The sequence below is a fragment of the Cervus canadensis genome, chromosome 4, assembly GCF_019320065.1.
Source record: "Cervus canadensis isolate Bull #8, Minnesota chromosome 4, ASM1932006v1, whole genome shotgun sequence".
In the NCBI taxonomy this organism is placed as follows: domain Eukaryota; kingdom Metazoa; phylum Chordata; class Mammalia; order Artiodactyla; family Cervidae; genus Cervus; species Cervus canadensis.
In genome coordinates, this window is record NC_057389.1 from 65,976,905 (window position 1) to 65,999,628 (window position 22,724).

The window sequence follows — 22,724 nt, forward strand, 5'->3', positions numbered from 1 at the left end:
GGGAACATAGGTATTTACAATTATTATGTCTTATTCTTGGATTGATCCTTTGATCCTTATGTAGTGTCCGTCTTTATCTCTTGTAATATTCTTTATTTTAAAGTTATTTTTTTTCTGAAATAAGGATTGCCACTCCAGCTTTCTTTTGATTTCCATTTGCATGGAATCTCTTTTTCCATCCATTTACTTTCAGTCTGTATGTGTCTTTAGGTCTGAAGTGGGTCTTTTGTAGACAGAATATACATAGGTCTTGCTTTTGTATCCATTCAACCAGTCTGTGTCTTTTGGTTGGAGCATTTATTATATTTACATTTAAAGTAATTATTGATATAATGTTCCTAATGGCACTTTCTTAATTGTTATAGGTTTGTTTTTGGAGGTCTTTCCTTTCTCTTGTGTTTATTGCCTCTATAAATCCCTTTAATATTTGTTGTAAAGGTGGTTTGGTAGTGCTAAATTCTCTTAACTTGATTTTCTGTAAAGCTTTTGATTTCTCTATCAGTTTTAAATGAGATCCTTGCTGGGTAGAGTAAATTTGGTTGTAGACTTTTTTCCTTTCAGTACCTTAAATATATCTTGCCATTCCCTTCTGGCCTTCAGAGTTTCTGCTGAAATATCAGGTGTTAATCATATGGGTTTTTCCTGGTATGTTACTTGTTGCTTTTCCTTGTTGCTTTTAATATTCTCTCTTTATGTTTAATCTCTGTTAGCTTAGTTAGTATGTGTCTCAACATGTTTCTCAACATGTGTCAAGCATAAAATTATGCTGTGTGGACTGTATGTTTCTTGGACTTGATTGACTATGGAAATTTTCAAATCTAATCTCTTCGCAAATTTCCTCAGTTCCTTTCTTTTCTTCTTCTTCCTCTGAGACCCCTATAACTTGAATGTTGGTGTTTTTAATGCTGCTCCAGAAGTCTCTGAGACTATCATCAATTCTTTTCATTCTTTTTCTTTTATTCTGCTCTTCAGCAGTTATTCCCACCATTCTATCTTCTAGCTCACTTATCCATTCTTCTGTTACTGTTAATCTAGTACTGGTTCCTTCTAGAGTATTTTTAATTTTATTGTGTTGTTCATCTCTGTTTATTCTTTATTTCTTCTATGTTCTTGGTAATAGTGTTAACTGTGTTGATTGCTTCTTGCATTTTCTCCATTCTATTTTCAAAGTTTTGGAACATCTTTTCTATTATTATTACGAATTCTTTCTCAAGCAGTGTGCCTATTTTCTCTGTTTAGTTGATCTTGTGTGTTTCTAGTTTGTTCCTTCATTTGCACAATCATTCTCTGCCCTTTCATTTTTTACAAATTTATTGTGTTTGAGATCTCCTTTTTTCAGGCTTTGAGGTTGAATTCCTTCTTTCTTTTGCTCTCTGTCCTTTGTGGGTAGGGATGTCCAGTGGTTTGTTTAGGCTTCTGGTTTGTGGTTGCACTCTGGTGGGAGAGGTAAGTTTTTGTTGTTGTTTTCTCCCTCTGATGGGCAGGTCTGTATGAGGCAGTAATCCTGTTTGCTGATGGTTGGTTTCGTGTTTTTGTCTTGTTTGTTGTCTGAGTGGGGGGTCTTTCATTAGGTGCTGCTGGCAGTTAGGTCATGCTGGGCCTTGTATATAGATGGGACCCTTTGTGGAAGGTCTCCCTAATTAATACTCTCTGGGATTAGGAGTTTTCTGGCAGTCTAGAGTCTTGTTGTCAGTGCCCCCACTCCAAAGGCTTAAGGTGCAGACTCTGGTTTAGGGAATTGAGATTCCACAGATTGTTTGTTATGGCCTTAAAGAGGTCTAAAACACCAAAATAAGAAACAAAATGCAAATCCCAGACAAATAGCAAATACAAAATCAGTCAAAAACTAACAAAAACAATGGAATAGTTACACACACATATACACACATAAACAAAACCAAACCAATCTTAAAAAAAAAAAAAAAAAAGAAAAGAAAAAGAAAGAAAGTAGAAGAGATTGACCTGGAGAGCAAGGGAAAGGAAAAATGATATCATCCAGTTAAAAAGAAGAGTAACTAAAGCAAACAATGGAAAACAGAACCAAAGAAATGTGCCAACTGGGGAATAAAGCAACAAAAGAAAATAGACTAATTAACATGCTGGGAAAAAGAGAGAAAAGGAAGTAAAGAAAGAAGGAATAGAAAAGCAAAGTTAAATGCAGATAGATAAAGGAGATTTACATATATTGTAGAATAACTACAACAGGAAAAGAATAAGAAAATCAAACAAAAGAATGTATGTGAAAAATAATATTTTTTTAAAAAAATTAATAATAAAAAATAAATAAACAAGGGAAAAAACCCTCAAAACTGCAAAAGGCCAACATAGAGGCAGATATATTTAAAGGAAATAAAAATTGTGATTAATAAGAACAGCAAAAAATTCTCAAAAGCATAAATAGATTTCATAGTACTAATAAAATCAACAACTACAACAACAAAGGGAAAATAAAAGGAAAAAATAAAGGAAAAAAATTCATAAACAACTACCAAACATGTTAAAATATAAGAATAATAAATGTTTGCCTCAGATCTCAGTTGTCAGTGTGTTTTCCCTTGCTGTGAATCACAGTCCACTTTGCCTCGCTAGGATGCACTCCAATACTGGGCTGTTCTTTGGCCTGTTGTGGGGCAGTTCAGGCTCTAATCTGATCCTAATCCTGTGTGTTCTTACTTCTAATGTCTGCATCTGCCAGGGCTAGTGCGTTTCCTTTTGTGGGAGCTCTCTTGGCCCTTTTATACATTCCATAGATACGAAGTCTGCCTAGTTGATCATGTGGATTTAACCTGCAGTTTGTACCACTGGTGGGAAGGTTTTGGGTTCTCTTCCTTAGCCACACTGCCCCTGGCTTTCAATTGTGGTTTTATCTCCATCTCTGCATGTGAGTCATCCACAAGGGTTTGTTCCAGAGGCTGTCCTGGAGGACTTGGGTCTGCCTCAGGGAGGACTGGGTGTGGAGTGGTACAGCTGCTTGTATCACAGGGGCCCTGGCAGTACCAGGTAATCAGGGGAGCCGGCAGCTAGGACATCAGGAAGGACGGTGCTCTTAGGGTTTTTTCCTAGTCTCTGGCTGTTCTGTCCCAGTGGGGATTGCACAAGGGCGTGGCATGGGAACTTGGATCATGGGGACTCTGGCAATGCTGGATACACAGGGGCGCCAGTGGCAATTGTCACAGGAAGTATGGCACCATTAGGCCTTTTTCTAGCTTCTGGCAGCTCTGCCCCAATGAGGGTTGAGCATGAAGATAGCACAGCTCTTTGGATCATGGGAACTCTGGCAGCACCAAGTGAGCAGGGATACTAACTGCCTCAGCTGGAAGAACTATGGTCCTATCAGAGACTTTTCCTAGCCTCTGTTATCTGCCAATCAGAGCACCAATTATGTGGTAGTTTGAACATTCTTTGGCATTACTTTGACATCAATAGCAGAAATATATTTTTTGATCTATTTCCTAGGGTAATCTAAATGAATACAAAATAAAAGAGGGCAGCCAATTAAATATCAAAGCTTTTGCACAGTAAAGGGAAACATAAACAAAATAAAAAGATAAATTATGAAATGGGAGAAAATATTTGCAAATGATGCAACAAAGAAGGGATAAATTTCTAATAAATGTAAACAACTCTTTCAATTCTGTATCAAAAACCAAACAACTCAGTTAAAAAGATGAAGAAAACATAAATAGACATTTCTCCAAAGAAAATACACAGGTGGCCAATAAGCACGTGAAAAGATACTTGACATCTCTAATTATTAGAGGAATGTAAATCAAACCGACAATGATGTATCACATCACACCAGTTAGAATGGCCATCCATCAGTCTTCAAATAATGAGTGATGGAGAGGGTACAGAGAAAAAGAAACTCTCTTATACTGTTGATGGAAATGCATGCTCATGCACTCACTATGGAAAACAAAATGGCAGTTCTTAAAAAACTAAAAATAGAGCTACCATATGATCCATCAATCCCACTCCTGGGAAACTATCTGGAGAAAACCATACTTTGAAAATATACTTGCACCCCAGTGTTCACTGTATCAATATTTACAATATGTGACATATAGAAACAACCTGTAGGTCCATTGACAGATGAATACATAAAGTATATATATATTATATATATATATATGTAACATATATATACTCAGTGGGCTATTGCTCAGCATAAAAAAGAATGAAATACTGCTATCTGCAGCAACATGGAAAGACATAGAGATGATACTAAGTGAAGCAAATCATATTATATAACTTTTATTGAAATCTAAGAAAATGACACAAATTAACTTGTTTACAAAACAGGTCCAAACAAAAAACAAACTTATGGCTACCAAATTAGAATGGGGCAAGAGGCATAAATTAGGAATTTGGAATTAACAGATATAAATATAAAATATAAAATAAACAACAAGGTTCTACTGTAAAGCACAGGAAAATATATTTAGTGACTATAATGAAAAATAATGCTATATATATATATATACATACATACATATATATATATATATATATATATATATATATACACACACTTTTATGGTTCCTGTTATTTATCAGCTATTGATTTATAATTTAATGCCACTGTTGTCTGAGAGCATAAGTTTAATGAAATCTGTTTTTTTTAATTTATTAAGATGTACTTATGATTCAAAACATGCTCTATCTTTCTGAGTGTTCCATGTGATCCCGAAAATAATGTGTTCTGCAAATTACTGTATGAAATTTGTTTTATATAATTATAGACTCTTTGATGCATGAAAAATTTTGATATGATACTTTCGATTTTTTTTTTTTTAATCTTTTGTCTTTTAATGATGCTGGGGAAGACTGAGGGCAGAAGGAGAAGAATATGATGAGGGACAGGGAGGCCTGGCATGCTGCAGTCCATTGGGTCAGAAAGAGTCAGACATGACTGTGAGACTGAACAACATTTCAATGTTACAATATTAGATTATGAATAAATTTTATACCTATGAAAATTTTCATCTGACTTAGAAGCAGTTTAACCTAATTTTATTTGCTTTGAAGCTCTGCTGGTTAGGACTGAAGCTATATTTATTATAAGGTTAATTTACCCAACTATTGAGTCAATAGTTTTCAGAAAGCTATATTTATTGTCCTATGAATTTTGAGATACTTACTTTTTCATAATGGGACCAAATACAATGTTTTTTATTCTAATCCTTTGAATGATTTCTTCCAGTTCTTTGGTAATTTCCTTACACCTAAGTTGATAAGTATTAAACTGAATTTAAGGAATATGCTTTGTAAGCATTTTTAATTCTTTCTGTGTCTAGTTCTCTCCTTTTCTCTACCCATCGTTGTCTAAACTCTCTACCACATTGAACTCAGACACCCAGCTAGCTCTACATCTTCAACTCAGGAAGACTGATAAGGTCCATTTGTGTTTCCAGTCCCCTCTATCATGATGTTGAAATTCTTTCCAAGCAGTGAAGCTGAACACAGAAAGTCTCAGCTCATTTGATTTTAATCTTTCATAGATTCATTACTGGATGCCCACATTTTGAGAACAGTTGTTTGATATATTTTAAATATTATTTTAATTGTTTCAGGTTGGGATAAAATTTATCTAATCTCTTTTCTATCCATGGATACCAAAACATAAGATTCTGCTCAAAAGAACTGCTTTTAAAATAATTATCAAGATTCATGAATAGCACCAAGAGTGCCGGGGTCCAGCCCCAGCAGGATCCAGGGGAACCCTCAGGATGAACGGCGTCGGTGAATGAGAAAGAGAGTGAGACAAAGCTCGGGGCTAAGTCTGAAGTTTATTTTTGCACGGCCCCTTTATACCCTTAACAACATCTTTGGGGGAAGTGCATATTGCTTACACACAGGGCATCTCAAAACATTACAGCAACTTGACCTTCAACAGAAACTGGATGTCACCCACAGACTTTTTCATTCACAAGAATCTTTCTTATCATTTGGCCTTCAGGCCTGCTAACATTTTATGGCTTGCACCTGGTGTGACTTAAGCAACTTTAGTAGCCGACCCTGTTTTTTTTTTAATTAATCTATTTTCTTTCTAATAAGCGTCATCTCTATGGGAACTAGATAGGATTACATTTTTACAGAACAGAAATGTGAAGGATTGCAAAAACAGCAGATACGGCACAAAACAGGCTCTTAGTCTAAAAGTTAACCACCTGCAAGAAGTCGCCAGCTAATCTCTATCTTAAGTATTTTCTATTAGGCACATTTGTGGCTATAATATTTGTGGAGCTTTTCTCACCCCGTGAAGGGGCCTATGCTTAATAGTTTCTTATGTTAGCATACTGTGCTTAGGATGTTTAGAACAATCAAGAGCATTTTGTGCAATGAGATCACACATTTATCAAACAAGCCAGAATGCCAGCAAAACGGTTTGAACGGAAGCATTTCATTCATCCCTGGCCCCTTCATAGGGCAGCAGCGTCCAGGAGATTTATTAATTAGGGTTTTAAGTTGGTCCTCATTCAGTGAAAGAGGAGCAGGAGAGCTCTCGGCAGGCAACACAAGAATCTGCAGCAGGGCAAACAAGAGCAACAGCAGAAAAGGGGGGAGGATACAGGGTGGGGTAGAGGCCGAGGCCAACCTGGAGGGTCCCTTATCCTAGACGGCCTTGCCTGTCAGGTTTTTTCCTTGTGACCTCGTCATGGATGGGGTCCCGGACGGCCTTGCCTGCCCGGTATTTTCTTCATGACCTCGTCACGGGCGGGACCTCCCATTACGGCTCCCGGCACAAGAGCTCATTAATAGGCATTTTTTAAATAGAAGGACATACCCATCCTATGGAACTCAGCTTCTATGTGCTAATCTGGAATGCTCAGTATAGGAAATTGAGTTTAAAAAGCATGATGTAGATCAATACTTGATTTTCAAATTAAAAAGAATTTTGCATTATTTAACTCCAGGTTTCCTAGTCATATATCAGAGGATTCCTTTATTTGAACTCAGCAATAAACAGCTACTGAAAACCTATACTTATGAAATAATCATGGGAGGGGAGGAAACCAAAAATAAAAGTCATTTTTAATGCATCTACATTTTTCTAGTTGTGTATTTAGGTTTGTTCCTGGGTCATTCCTAGAAAATGGTTTTGTTCTTTTTATTCCTTCAAACTTTATCTTTTGAACATATTTAACAAATTAGATGTTGTGAAAATGATGCAAATTTCTCTACCTGATGTATGTTGATTTAATTCTAAGTTATGATTAAAACTTACAATCAGGGTCCTTAATGTTCTTTGGAGGTTGTAAGATACTTGAGGTCTTCTTACCATGGAGCACAAGTGATTTATTTGGCCAAATGCTAGTGACACCACAAGCTCAATATTATGAATATACACTTTAATTTTAAAAGATTAAACTGTCAATACTTCAGTAAAGAGTTGCTTTTTAAACCCTTAACAATTGCAGTTGAATGCCAGAAACACTTCCATTTAAAGCATTAACATTTTATGCAAGAAATGTAGAACAAAATTGTTCTCCCATGTCTAGAAATCCTAAGCATTAGATAAAACACATAATTTGACAGAAATGTTACCAAGTAGCACAGTTATTGTAAACTAATATTAGTAGAAAATTATATTTTGAACATCTAAAATACAATTGCAAAATCATTTGAAATAATACTCTTTGCTATAAAACATTTCACTTGAGATGAAGTTTTTTAAAAGTTATGTTTATAAAACTATGGTTCTACATCACATTATTTTTTGAGTGATTTTGTTTTCCATTTCCAGGGTGTTTTAAATGGAAACATCACATATTTCATCATTTTGTTCAGAAGATGGAAGGGTGATACATAATATTTCTCAATAGTTTTAAAAATTAATAAGTGTATCTATTTTTTTTCCATTCAGATTGACCACAGAAAAATATTGGAAATTGATTTTCCAACATCTTTTCTGAAGTGCTGCAGTATTTTTTAAATTTTGCAGTCATAATGATCGAGTGTACCAAAAGGAAAACAAAATCTGTACTTTTGTAACTATATGATTCTTCAGAAACATTGGATAAATGACAGAAATGCAACCATTTCTATAGTTTTATGGCAGGTATAGCAAAGGCCCAGTACCCTCAATATAGTCTTCCTAATCCTTTCTGCTATGAAAACATGTTTAAATCCACATCAGTTTGTTCACCATCCTAACTCATTAGGACTACTTGCCTCCAGACTTGCACATTTCCATTCACTGACCACTAATTTAAAATTTTTAAAATACAAATCTTACAGTTTTATAACTGGAAAATTCTAAGTCAGGAAAAGGCAAGAATTGAGTCTTTAGAGAAAAGGAGGAAAGGAGGGGAGGTGCCACTGGAATATTCATGTATCTTGTTTAGTCAACCATGTGAGATTTACTCACACCTTTGCCTTTTATGAGGATTCTTGATTCTGAGCAAGGCTCCTCCTGTACTCACCTGAGAGTAACATCTAGTCACCACTTAAAAATGGACTCCAGGGTCTTCTCTCACCTGCTTTGGCTTGGTTGAACTCACATATTAGAGACAGAACTGATGTGTCCTTATAAGATGTACATACCACATAATTCATCAAAGCAAAGCATATATTTAAAAGCATCTATTTGAGTATACAACTACTAGTTCAAGTTATTTGGGGACAGCAACTGTGTGCTACTCATATTTTAATCTCTTTTAGCTGCTATTTTATTAGAAGACAACATAAGAAATCTGTATTAAATAAAAGTCTGAATGTTTGCTATTCTGCCTTTATTTGTCTAATAGTTACATACTTTACAATTCAGATCAGAGCCCACTTGTACAGGAAAACTCTCATAAGTTTTTCTTCTGCCCTGAGTTAACATTTTTACCCCAGTCCCTTATGCAGTTCAGGACCTTAAACCTACAACATGATGGAGAATATGAACTTCCACTAACTACTTTCAGGGTTGGACCTGTGAAAAATTTTGTTGCTGTTCAGTCACCAAGTCTTGGCCAACCCTTTGCAGCCAAATGGACTGCAGAACACCAGGCTTCGCTGTCCTTCACTATCTCCCAAAGTTTGCTCAAATTCATATCCATTAAGTCAATGATGCTATGTAACCATCTCATCCTCTGCAGTCCCTTTCTCCTTTTGCCCTCAATCTTTCACAGCATTAGATTCTTTTCCAGTGGGTCAGCTCTTTGCAAAAGGTGGCCACAGTTCTGGAGCTTTGACTTCAGCGTCAGTCCTTCCAATGTATATTCAGGGTTGATTTCCTTTAGAATTGACTGGTTTGATCTCCTTGCAGTTTAAGGGACTCTCAAGAGTCTTCTTCAGCACCACAGTTGGGAAGCATCAATTCTTCAGATCTCAGCCTTCTTTATGGTCCAACTCTAACATCCTGTACATTACTACTGGAAAAATCATAGATTTGACTATGGACTTTTGTTGGCAAAGTGAATGTCTCTGTTTTTTTTATATACTGTCTGGGTTTGTCATAGCTTTTCTTCCAAGTAGCAAGTGTCTTTTGAATTCATGACTGCAGTCATCATCCACAGTTATTTTGGAACCCAAGAAAATAAAATCTCTCACAGCTTCCAGTTTTTTCCCTTCTATTTGCCATAAAATAATGGAATCAGATGCCATGATTTTAGTTTTTTGAATGTTGAGTCTAAGTTGGTTTTTCACTCTCCTCTTTCAGCCCCATCAAGAGGCTCTTTAGTTCCTCTTTGCTTTCTCCTGTGGTATCATCTGCATATCCCAGGTTATTGATCTTTCTTCTGGAAATCTTGATTCCAGTTTATAATTCATCCAGCTCAGCATTTTCATATGACTTTCTCTGCATGTAAGTTAAATAAGCAGGATGACAATAAACAGCCTGTCATACTTCTTTCACAATTTTGAGCAAGTCAGTTGTTTCATGTCTAGTTCTAACTGTTGCTCCTTGACCCTCATACAGGTTTCTCAGGAGACAGGTAATGTGGTATGGTATTCCTATTCCTTTAAGAATTTTCCACATAGTCAAAGACTTTAGTATAGTCAATAAAGCAGATGTAAGTGTTTTTATGGAAGTTCTTTGTTTTCTTTATGATCCAATGAATGTGAAGCAATGTAGCTTCCAATAAATGTGGCAAATGACAGAACAAAGTTGTGAATAGCCACAAAGTAATAAGCATGCTTTCTATAGGATATTTTGTAGTTTACATAGCCACCAGACAGAAAATTAAACTTGGAGAAAAAGTGGAAGGTGAATGTAAATTAACATTTATTTTGAATTAATTTATAATTTACAGAAAAATAACGTGAATAATAAGGTACAAAAAAATCCATATACTTTTACCCATTGTTAAAATTGTACTCCTGTTCTTCATAAGTTTTCTATCATTCTCCCTCTCCCTCTCAGCCTCTCTTTCATTTTACAACTTCATACCACTTAGTGAATTTTATCTCTAAATATTTTCATTATGTGTTTCCTAAGGATATAAATATTCTCCTGTAGAATAAGAGTGTAGTTATCATTGTCATTAAGGGCAACATCGGTACAATAAAAAATAAACAACATTTTAAATACAGAAAGAGTATGGAATTAAAATCAGCTTTGTAGTACACAGAAGTAATTACTTAAGTGTGAAAATGGAATGAAATATTATGTTATGAAAGTTAAATAAATAGCATTGGAAAATATTCTAAAATTCTAATGTTTTGAGAAAAATGACATTAGTATAAAGTTGGTCTACTTTATATTTTCTTCATTAACAGATCTCATATTCAAAATTTTTTTCAGAGCCCCCATGACATCTCTGTTCCTAAGACTATAGATTAAAGGATTTAGCGCAGGTGTGAGTATGGTGTAAAAGACAGATACCACCATGTCATTCTCAGGGGTGTGGTAGGAGTTGGGAAGCATGTAGGTATAAACAGCAGCACCATAAAACAAGATTACCACAGTCATATGGGAAGAACAAGTGGCAAATGCCTTCTTCTGGCCCTCTACTGAGTTCATTCTGTGGATGGTAAGGAGAATAAAAAAAATAAGAGTTTGAGATGATTGTCACAGGAATGAGGAGCATGAGGACACAACACAGGTACATGAGAGTCTCATAGAGGGAAGTGTCTGAGCAGGAGAGCTTCATTACCACAGGGACTTCACAGAAGAAATGATGGATCTCCCTGGATCTGCAGAAGGGGAAGGTCATGGTAATGGATGTGAGCATGAATCCATCCACTGATCCCAGAAACCAACAACCTGATGCCAGGAGGAGACACACTCTACGGCTCATGAGGACAGAGTAACGAAGAGGATGACAAATGGCCACATAGCGGTCATAGGCCATGGCACCCAAAAAGAAAAACTCTGAACCTACCAGTGTCACGTAGAGAAACATTTGCATTGCACATTCAGGGACTGAGATCTTATTCATGTCCATGACCTGATCTATAAGCATTTTGGGCACAGTAACAGAGATATACATTACATCCATGAGAGACAACTGGCTGATGAAAAAGTACATGGGGGTGTGGAGGTGGGTATCAGAATGTATCAGAAAAATCAGCACAATGTTTCCAATCAAAGCCAGCAGAAAAACTATAAAAATCACCATACACAGTAGAATTGGATGAATTGATTGACTGAAGATTCCCACCAGGATGAAATCAGACTTCCCAGAGTGATTAGTCATCCAGGTAATGTTTTCCATGAGGTTTCATCTAGATCATCAAGGTGAACTTCGGGATTAATGGTCAGTCATGGAATTTAAGTATTTGAACTTGATAATTTCTATATTCCCAATCAAATTTTATATACATTTCTATACTTAAGTAAATATGTAATTTATACAGTTATGTAAAAATACATATAAATGTAAACATAATTATTTTTTATTTTATACCTAGTTGTGAGCTCTATGGAGAATCTCATCTTGGTTCTGTCTCCTACATGCTTCTCTAGATTGAAATTCATTTTTTTATAACTCCCAACTCAGAGAAAGTTGAATTTAGATGGTCACTGTCATTTTACCAGGCAAGGGTCTAGTAATTTTACCAAACAGCATCTGTTTCAATGCACATAGAAATAAGTTTTAATAAAAACTGAAATGTAAAGAAGAAATTTGAACATCACGATGTCACTGACTCCTATACCTTGTTAAGTTCTCTATCTTGCTGCTTACAGCCTGTATCTGTGTTAGAACCTGAAGATAAATGAAAGCAAAGTTAAACTTGATTGTACTCAGTACTTATGTTTTCAAGGGAAGTATTACATAAGTGTGAATTAAACTAGAATTTTAAAATAGCTGCAAAATAAATGAAAAAGAGCAATGGACACAAAATCTGTCTGATCTTCCTGAAGACAATTTATCAATAACTTGTTCCACATTTTCTCTTAAAAAGATTAAGCCTTTGTAACTTTTCAATCTCTAGCACATTAAATGTTAAGTTTCAAAAGTCCATACCACCAAGAAGGAAATATTGCTTCTTTTTTCTGGGAAATGGTAACCCACTCCAGTATTCTCGCTGGAGATTTCCATGGACAGAGGAGTCTGGTGGGCCACAGTCCATGGAGTCACAAAGAGTCAGACATGACTGAGTGACTAACATTTTCTGGGAAATGTTTACAAGTAGTTATGATGCACTGATATTTCAGGAAACTCAGATTATCCAAGTCTCAAATGCATTTTATATACTTGTAATAATTTTGTAGGCTATGGTGTTCAACTTATTACAGTCCCATATTCAAGGATGTTGATAAAACAGTCAACAGTGAAAATTATTCTGATGCCTTAATATAAATATTCAATAAGTCCAGAATACAATGTAAAACAACGATAATTTTTGTACTGAATATCATGTTTCATGCTGTTTTCTAAGAATATAGGGAGAGAGCAAAAGGGTTCTTGAGGAGTTGTAGGAAACTCACTGACACATTTTAATATATGGGGATGACTATACAAAGTCTACCTGGGCTGCTTGACAGACAAGGGAAGGTTGTCTGTACCACACAAGGTAATTGGTTTCTCTGTTCTTTCTTACTCTTCTCCATCCAGTTTCTTGGGGTTAATGTGAATAGCTTAGTGCATGTTTAACTTGGGAAATCAGTGATTGTGATGGTAGAATAATATTTACTCTATATTTGAAGTAAAACACTAAGTGTTTAATTATATGGCACAGTTAATCTTCCCTGGGTCCATGAAGTATATAATTTATCTCTTAACAAATCAAAAAAAAAATTAAGCTATTGTGGTAAGTGCCTAACATAACAAAGTAACCTGAGGGAGTACTCTGTCTCAGCCAAGAGCAGAACACAGAGTCTGTAAGTGCTTCAGATCTATAGGGGACACAATCTTCCCTCCACAGTTTATAAACAGAGTTTTAGTTTACTCAGTGTTAGTTTAAATGGGGAAAAAAAAATATTATTGAGAACTTCGTCTCAGTGTTCTAACTACCAGAAACAAAACCTCTAAAATTAAAAATATTGACTCTTCTGCAAAATTACAAAATTCACTTTTCTGCAAAACTGCAAAATTGTTTTTTCAAGGAAAAAACACATAATTCAATAATATAGAAAGAATCTTTACTATTGATATTTTATTCCATCAGTAATTGGACATTGAAAATCCATTTCTAAGACTTTCAGTGTAAATAAGTTTATATGAAGAGTTTTTAAGAAGTGTATTTGTTTTCTCACTAAAAGTAGGCAAAATGATTAAGGAAATAGAGTGAGAAATTAACAGAATGGTTGAAAGTAGAGAAAGCAAAGAATACTAATTACCCTTTTGCTCCTTCAGTCGTGTCTACTTGTCAGGTTCAACACACCATCAGAAGCAGTGACCTCACAGAGATGGTCAAGTGGAGTGTGAAATGTGACCAAGTTAAATGTATAAAGAGAAGTAGGAAAGTGATGTCATCTCTGGTTTTACCATGCCCAGTAGAGGAGTGGAAAAATTTTCTATTGATGAATCCCCTTGGATCTTTGAAGAAGTATACAATTAATACAGCTAAAAGAGCAAAATGATATTTTATTTATACTATTCTGGTTTTCTTGTAACATACTGATTAACATACAGTGCATCAAAATCTAAACAAACAGTTTAAATAATCGCAAATCACAGCCTTGTTAGTAAATTCTTATATAATAAATAAAAATTTTGTATGCAGCATTTTAAGAAAATATATTTGTATGAAAAATGTATAGAAAATCAACCTTAAAAATTTGTGAAATATTGCTAATTTCATCTTTTATCCTTTACAGTTATAGAAAACAAAACTAGTAAATCAATTAATGTATCAAGGATAAAAGTAATCAATATTGTGAAAGATTAAAATTGAGGTTGTCACCTTCACATCTTTTCCTCTATTAATTTTTTTAAAAATTTTTAATTGGAGGCTGATTAACTTTACAATATTGTGGTGGTTTTTGCCATACATTCACATGAATCAGCCATGGGTGTACATGTGTTCCCCATCCTGAACCCCTCTCCCATCTCCCTCCCCATCCCATCCCTCAGGGTCATCACAGTGCACAGTGCACAGACACAGTGCACCCTGAGCACCCTGTCTCATGCATTGAATTTGGGCTGGTGATCTACTTCACATACGATAATATACATGTTTCAATGCTATTTTCTCAAATCATCCCACCTTTGCCTTCTCCCCTGAATCCAAAAGTCTGTTCTTTACATTTGTGTCTCTTTTGTTGTCTCGCATATGGGGTCACAATTACCATCTTTCTAAATTCCAAATATATGCATTAATATACTGTATTGGTGTTTTTCTTTCTGACTTACTTCATTCTGTATAATAGGCTCCAGTTTCATCCACCTCATTAGAACTGATTCAAATGCATTCTTTTTAATAGCTGAGTAATATTCCATTGTGTATATCTTACTATGACAAATTTTGCAAATGATTTGCTTTCCCTCCTACACAAGCTAGAGTAAAATATAAGTATTTTATGGATTATATAGAGATTATATATGGATTATATAGAGTATTTTATGGATTATATTGGAGAAGGAAATGGCAACCCACTCCAGTACTCTTGCCTGGAGAATCCCATAGATGGAGGAGCCTGGTGGGCTACAGTCCATGGGGTCGCAAAGGGTCGGACACGACTGAGCAACTTCACTTCACTTTACTATGATAAATTTTGCAAATGATTTATTTTCCCTCCTACACAAGCTAGTGTAAAATATAAGTATTTTATGGATTATATAGAACATTAATTACATAATTTAAAAACAGTTTGCTTTTCATTGAGAATTTCTAAAATTCCTATTTTATATGCCATTTTATAAAGCTAGCATACTTTGTCTTCTATCATGATGTCAAAAGAATTGAAAGCTTCATTTCTTGGGCTTGTCCAAGTGTGCCCCATATTACATTTTCAGTAAATGTATTTTAAGCTATTGAGTTTATGAGTAAATAAAATATGTAAATGTTGAGATACACTCCTTCTGTACCTACTTTGTTTAGATTCCTATCATAAAAGAATGCTGACTTTTGTCATATGTTTTCCCTGCATCTATTGAAATAATCATATATGATTTTTATCCTTAATTCTGCTAATGTGGCATATCGCATTAATTGATCTGTACATGTTTAACTATCCTTAAATCTCAGAGGTAAATCCCACTTTATTTAAGATTATGATTATGTATGATTATTTGATATATATTTATTTAATGGTGTATGATTATTTAATGAGCTGTTGAATTTATTTTGATAGTATTTTTAAGGAATTTTGCATTTGCAGTCAAAGGAATTCTGTTGCTGTTGTTGTTGTTTAGTTGCTCAGTCATGTCTAACTCTTTTGCGACCCCATGGGCTGTAGCCCGCCAGGCTCCTCCGTCCAAGGGATTTCCCAGGCTTGCCGTTTCCTTCTGCTGAGGATCTTCCTAACCCAGGGATTGAACTCACATCTCCTGCATTGGCAGGTAGATTCTTTACTACTGAGCCATCAGGGAAGCCCAACATTGGCCTGTAACTTTTCTTTTAGAGTTCTTGCCTAGCTTTGGTATCACAGTGATGTTGGCATCATAAAGTAAGTTTGGGTGTATTTTTGTTCTTTAATTTTTTGGGAAGATTTTCAGAAAGATTCATGTTAAATTTTCATTAAATGCTGGTGCACTGGGAAGACCCAGAGGAATCGGGTGGAGAGGGAGGTGGGAGGGGGGATCGGGATGGGGAATACATGTAACTCCATGGCTGATTCATGTCAATGTATGACAAAACCCACTGCAATGTTGTGAAGTAATTAGCCTCCAACTAATAAAAATAAATGAAAAAAAAAGTGCTTCATAGAATTTACCAGTGATTTATCCAGGCTTGGGCTTTTCTCTGTATGAGGTTTTTTGATGACTGATTTAATTCAAGATTTCCAGGAGAAACATCAGCCATCTCAGATATGCAGATGATGCCACTCTAATGGCAGAAAGTGAAGAGGAACTAAAGAGCCTCTTGATAGGGGTGAAAAAGGGAAGTGAAAAAGCAGCCTTAAAATTTTACTCTATTCTCTCCCTGCCAGTAAGTTCTATAATGTCATGTTTTCATGCTGCTATTTAGTGAACTCTAATAACTCCCTCTAGCATTTCATGTTGGGCAGCTTTGTAGTGGTGTTGGATACTCTCAGTTTCTGTTTGGGAAGTTCTTTCTCCTTCATTTCTGAAATACAGCTTCAGTTAATATTCTTTGTCAGTAGGTACTGTGTTGTTGTTGTTCTTTGAGTACTTTGAATATATCATCCCATGTTGTCCTAGCTTGCAAGGTTTTTCTAGACTGCCATTGATAGCCTTATGGTGATACTTGACAAGTTGCTTTTCTCTTGTGATTTTCTTTTATTATTTATTTATTTAATTTTTGGCTATGCTGGGTCTTCACTGCTATGCATGCTTTTCTCTAGTTACAGTGAGATGGGGCTACTCCCTAGTTGCAGTGTGCAAGCTTCTCGTTGTGCTGGCTTCTCTTGTTGCCAAGCACAGGCTCTAGAGAATGTGTGCTTCAGTAGCTGTGGTAATTGGACTGAGTAGTTGCAGGCCCTGGGCTCTAAAGCACAGGTTCAATAGTTGTGGGGCACAGGCTTAATTGCTCCATGGTATGTGGGGTTTTCCTGGATCAAGGATTGAACCCATGTCTCCTGCATTGACAGGTGTGTTTTTTTTTTACCACTGAGTCACCAGGGAAGCCTGGCAATTTTCAAAATAGTATCTTTGCCTTTAATTTTGGACAATTTGACTCTAATGTGTCTTTGTGAACATCCCTTGATAATCAGCTTATTTGCAGTTCATTGGACTTCATGAATCTAGATGTTCATTTCCCTTCTCAAAAATGTGGAATTTTCTAGTCCTACTTCTTCTTCTTCTTTTTTTAAAAAATTTGTTTATTTTTTAATTGAAGGATAATTGCTTTACATAATTTTATTGTTTTCTGTCAAAACTCAACATGAATCAGCCATAGGTATACATATGTCCCCTCCCTCTTGATTCTCCCTCCTGTCTTCTTCATCATCCCACTCCTCTAGGTTGCTAAAGAACCCCTGTTTGAGTTCCCTGAGACATACAACATTACTTCTTTTAGTAAGCATTGTGTACTTTTCTCTTTCTTCACTCTTTCTGACATTTCCAAAATGCTTTATTTCAATTATATGTCTTAAGTCAAACAGGGCTTTTTCATTCTTTTTCATTCTTGTTGTTGTTCCTACTACTGTATAGTTTTAAAATGTATGTCCTTGAGTTCACTGAGTCTTTTTATGTTTTATTATATCTTCAATAGAAACTCTCTATTAAGTTTTTAGTTCAGTTATTACCTTCTTTAGCTCCAGAGTTTCTGTGTATTTTTTTCACTGTTGCTTTCTGTCTTTGTTGAACTTCTCATTTTTTTCATCCATTGTTTCTGCTTTTGTTTTGTTGTCTATGTTCTCTTGCAGCACAATGGTTTTCTTTAAAATGGTTATTATGAAGTATTTATCAGGCTGAATACATGATAACTTTCCTACTCCTGGACATTTGCCCTTACCACATATCTATGAATGTAGAGACTTATAAAACAATTTTTAAAAGCTGCAATAATTCAGTCATATATTAGGACATTATAAATGTTTCTCATATCACTGTCAGAAAAAGTTATTGAAATATTTTTATATCTTTAGAGAAAAGAATCTGTAAACTATCTCTGGGTATGTAGTAGGTAGACTCCTCAACTTTCCCCATGATCTGTATCCCCTGAAGTTGCTTATATAATTAAGTTAACCTACAAGGTAAGAGTAAAGCAACAGTGCAGACATAATTAAAATCCAACATCAGTTAATTGTAAGTAATCTAAGGGAGATTATCCTGAGTTAGCTTTACTTAATCACTTGGTAGACCTTTAAAGAAGACTTAGACTTTCACTGAGGTAAGAGAGACTCTTATGCTGGCCTTGAAGAAATAGGCTGACATGAAATAGTTATGTGCAAAGAAATGGATTGTTTCAACAACTACACGAGTTTAGAAGATGATGCTGGGCCTCACATGAAACTGCAGCCCCAGCCAGAGTCTGGATTGCTCCCTGGTGATACCTGAAGTACGACACCTGGTTTAGCTATGCCAGAATCTATACCCACACATCCTATGACATAATAAATAATTGGGATCACCTGATAGCTCAGTTGGTAAAGAATCTGCTGGCAATGCAAGAGACCCTGTTTCAATTCCTGGGTCAGGAAGATCCCCTGGAGAAGGGATAGGCTACCCACTCCAGTATTCTTGGGCTTCCCTTGTGACTCAGCTTAAAGAATCTGCCAGCAATGTGGGAGACCTAGGTTAAATGCCTGGGTTGGGAAGATTCCCTAGAGAAGGGAAAGGCTACCCACTCCAGTATTCTGGCCATGAAAATTCCATGGACTGTATAGGCCATGGGATCACAAAGATTTGGACACTAGTGAGTGACTTTCACTTTCACTAAATAATTATTATTTAGAAATCCTAAGTTGTGTAAATCTGTTATGTTGCAAAGGAAACCTAATGCAAGGTGGATGTAAGACAAAGTTTTAAAAGAACAGTAAAAATTCATATTAAGACACATTGGTTGTTCCTCATAAACATACATGAATCTCCAGGTTTGAACTTTCATTTAAATATCATTACAAGAATACCTATAGTGATGTCACACATGTGATTTATAGAAAAATATCAGAATTTGGACAATTTACAGTTTTCTATTTATAAAATTGAACATTTTTCATGAAATTACTGTGCCCAACACATATAAGGATTAAGATATCTAAGTATAAAAAAATCCAGGCATCAAGGATTCATATTCACACTTCAATTTCCCATATATTAGGCTAATGCTGGTTAAAAAAGGAAAAGAAATGGAAGGTCCACAATTCTCCAAAATCCTGAAGGGGGTGGTCCATTATAAGATAGGGTTAATAAACTTAATCATAAATCTATTCCTTTTCACCTCTTTCTCATTAAAATGTGCTAATTTTATAATAATTTTCTAAATACATATTTAAACTTGCATATAATTAATTTAGTCATTCAATTTAACAAGTCAATTAATCCAAGGTAACAATTTGGACTCCGGAAAATTCTTTGGTTTGATAAAGACAAAGCTGTAATATGTTAAAAAAAGAAAAAAACAAAATATTTATCAGTGTTCTATTTAATTATGGAATTACATGGTAATTTCATGTTGGGTAAATACCTCTAATTTCTTAAGTGGTATCTTATAAAATAAGTATACAGTTGTGCATATTAGCTTGTAGTACATATTTACTTACGGTCATACTTTGAATTTTCTATAATGAAAGAAATATCATATTGGAGCAAACAAGCATGCAGTTTTTTTTTTTTTTTTTTTAAATGCTGGGCTGGAGGAAGCACAAGCTGGAATCAAGATTGCCAGGACAAATATCAATAACCTCAGATATGCAGATGACACCACCCTTATGGCAGAAAGTGAGGAGGAACTAAAAAGCTTCTTGATGAAAGTGAAAGAGGAGAGTGAAAAAGTTGGCTTAAAGCTCAACATTCAGAAAACTAAGATCATGGCATTTGGTCCCACCACTTCATGGCAAATAGATGGGAAAACAGTGGAAACAGTGTCAGACTTTATTTTTTGGGGCTCCAAAATCACTGCAGATGGTGATTGCAGCAATGAATAAAAGACGCTTACTCCATGGAAGGAAAGTTATGACCAACCTAGACAGCATATTAAAAAGTAGAGACATTACTTTGCCAACAAAGGTCCATCTAGTCAAGGCTATAGTTTTTCCAGTAGTCATGTATGGATGTGAGAGTTGGACTGTGAAGAAAGCTGAGTGCTGAAAAATTGATGCTTTTGAACTGTGGTGTTGGAGAAGACTCTTGAGAGTCCCTTGGACTGCAAGGAGATCCAACCAGTCCATCCTAAAGGAGATCAGTCCTGGGTGTTCATTGGAAGGACTGATGCTGAAGCTGAAACTCCAATACTTTGGCCACCTCATGTGAAGAGTTGACTCATTGGAAAAGACCCTGATGCTGGGAGGAATTTGGGGCAGAAGGAGAAGGGGACGACAGAGGATGAGATGGCTGGATGGCATCACTGATTCCATGGACATGAGTTTGAGTAAACTCCAGGAGTTTGTGATGGACAGGGAGGCCTGGCATGCTGTGATTCATGGGGTCGCAAAGGGTCAGACACGGCTGAGCGACTGAACAGAACTGACTGAACTGGAAGCTTGTCTGTTTGTTTATAAATTTTTTGGTAAAAAGATGGGTAAATATTGAGTGCTAAATTACATTGGTTAAATAAATAAATTTAAGCATAAAACAAAACTGCAAAAAAAAGTTAATTAGGCAATTTGTTCTTCAGACTTGCCCTTTCCTAACACCTTCATGAATGCTCTGGCCACTTCCTTGTTTCGGAGGCTGTAGATGAGGGGATTCAGCATGGGAGTGAGGATGGTGTAGAAGGCTGATACCATCTTGTCCTGGGTAGGGGATCGATCAGACACAGGCCGCATATATATGAACATGGCGGCTCCATAATACATTCCCACCACCATGAGGTGGGAAGAACAGGTAGCAAAAGCTTTGCGACGACCCTCTCCAGATCCCATGCGAATGACAGCCATAATAACATGGACATAGGAAGCAATAATGACTGCTACAGGGAAAAGAAGCATAATTACACAGCAAATAAACATTAACCTTTCAAATAACAATGTGTTAGTGCATGAGAGAGTGAGAAGGGCAGGGACATCACAGAAAAAGTGGGGTATTTCCCGGGAACCACAATATGGGAAGGACAATGCAACTGCAATAATAATTATGCCATCAGAAGAACCAACAACCCAAGAAGAAACAGCCATGAGACAACAGATTTTCTGGCTCATGAGGATTGAGTATCGTAATGGGTGGCAAATGGCAACATACCGATCATAGGCCATTGCAGCCAACAGGAAGCATTCAGCTCCAAGCAGGGACACATATAAGAATATCTGGGTTCCACACCCAGCCAGAGAGATGGACTTCTTTCCAGACAAGTAGTTGAAAGTCATCTTGGGTACAGTGGTACAAATAAGCATGAGGTCCATGAAGGATAGTTGGCTGAGGAGCAAGTACATGGGAGTGTGGAGCTGAGTATCCAGGTAGATGAGGAGAACCATGATAGTGTTTCCCATGAAGGCCACTGTGAAGATGCCCAAGACCAGAGAGAAGAGGAAGATGTGGGTGGGACTGTGATCAAAGATTCCCAGCAAGATGAAGTTAGAATTGAAAGTATGATTCTCCCATGCCATGATGAATATATTCACTGTGGAGAATATAACATGTGAGAAATCTCCAATATTTTGCTATGGAAATAGCAAGGATTTTTAGCCTAGATCACCATCACAATAATATCTATACATATAGGAAATTTTATTTCTTTGAGTATCATTTCTTTGAATTTTTAGACAAGGGAATCCCAAGGATGGAGAAGCCTGGCAGGCTACAGTCCATGAAGTCACAAAGAGTTGGACATGCCTGAAGTAACTTAGCACAGCGCATATAGGAAAATTTATTTCTCAGAGAATCATTTTTTTAAAATTTTTAGATAAGAGATATTAAGCTTATTTTTAGCTTGAGTGATTTGGATAAAGAAACCACATAGGTAACAGGCATATTTGTTCCATAATTAAAATACAAGTGATTTCTCAAAAGGCATATAATCTAATTTCAGCAACCAGCCATCTCAGATATGTAGTGTGGATTATCCCTTCAGAAGTCAAGAGTCATTATGAACCATCTGAAGGCTCATGAATTGCTGGGAAGTCAATGAGGTTTTCTGTTATGTTTTTCTATGGAATTTAGCATACCACTCTATGATATTAATAAAAATTCTTTCTACCAAAGTGTGGAAGGAAGCATGTATGTTTAGAAGTGAGATAGGATTAATCAAATACCAGGTGAAGAGAAGGGATTGAGAAACTATTAATCAGAAATTTATCTAACAGTACATGTTGCTTATAATAGTGAATTGTACTAGACAAAATTTCTCACCAATATGACTATTACTAACTCCATCTATTAAGATAAGGTGTATCCATGAAATATCCTGGTACAAGTCATTTTTCAGGAAAAGCAGACTAAAGTGCAATAGCACAATTCAAACACCTGGAACAAATCATTTTATCTGTGTGATTTTAATTAGTTTCTCTAAGCTTTATTTTCTACTCTGTAAAATTTGACATTTTTTATATCTATATTTTAGGGTATTATTAAGACTAAATGAGATCATGTTTACAAAGTATGGATATTACCTGGGATATAGTTTTA

At 35.8% G+C, this 22,724-nt stretch overlaps 1 protein-coding gene and 1 pseudogene across 1 annotated transcript; both read right to left on the reverse strand.

The window, feature by feature from the left end:
* Positions 1-10,681: 10,681 nt before the first annotated feature.
* Positions 10,682-11,645, reverse strand: LOC122439236 (annotated as a pseudogene).
* Positions 11,646-20,758: 9,113 nt separating this feature from the next.
* Positions 20,759-21,706, reverse strand: LOC122440855 (olfactory receptor 2M3-like). The gene has a single exon (XM_043467545.1). The coding sequence runs from the start codon at positions 21,704-21,706 to the stop codon at positions 20,759-20,761; it is 948 nt and encodes a 315-aa protein (XP_043323480.1).
* Between the last annotated feature and the right edge of the window lie 1,018 nt (positions 21,707-22,724).

Excerpts from the sequence above, each read along its gene's own strand:
- LOC122440855 (XM_043467545.1), bottom strand. The coding sequence starts at position 21,706 with ATGGCATGGGAGAATCATACTTTCAATTCTAACTTCATCTTGCTGGGA.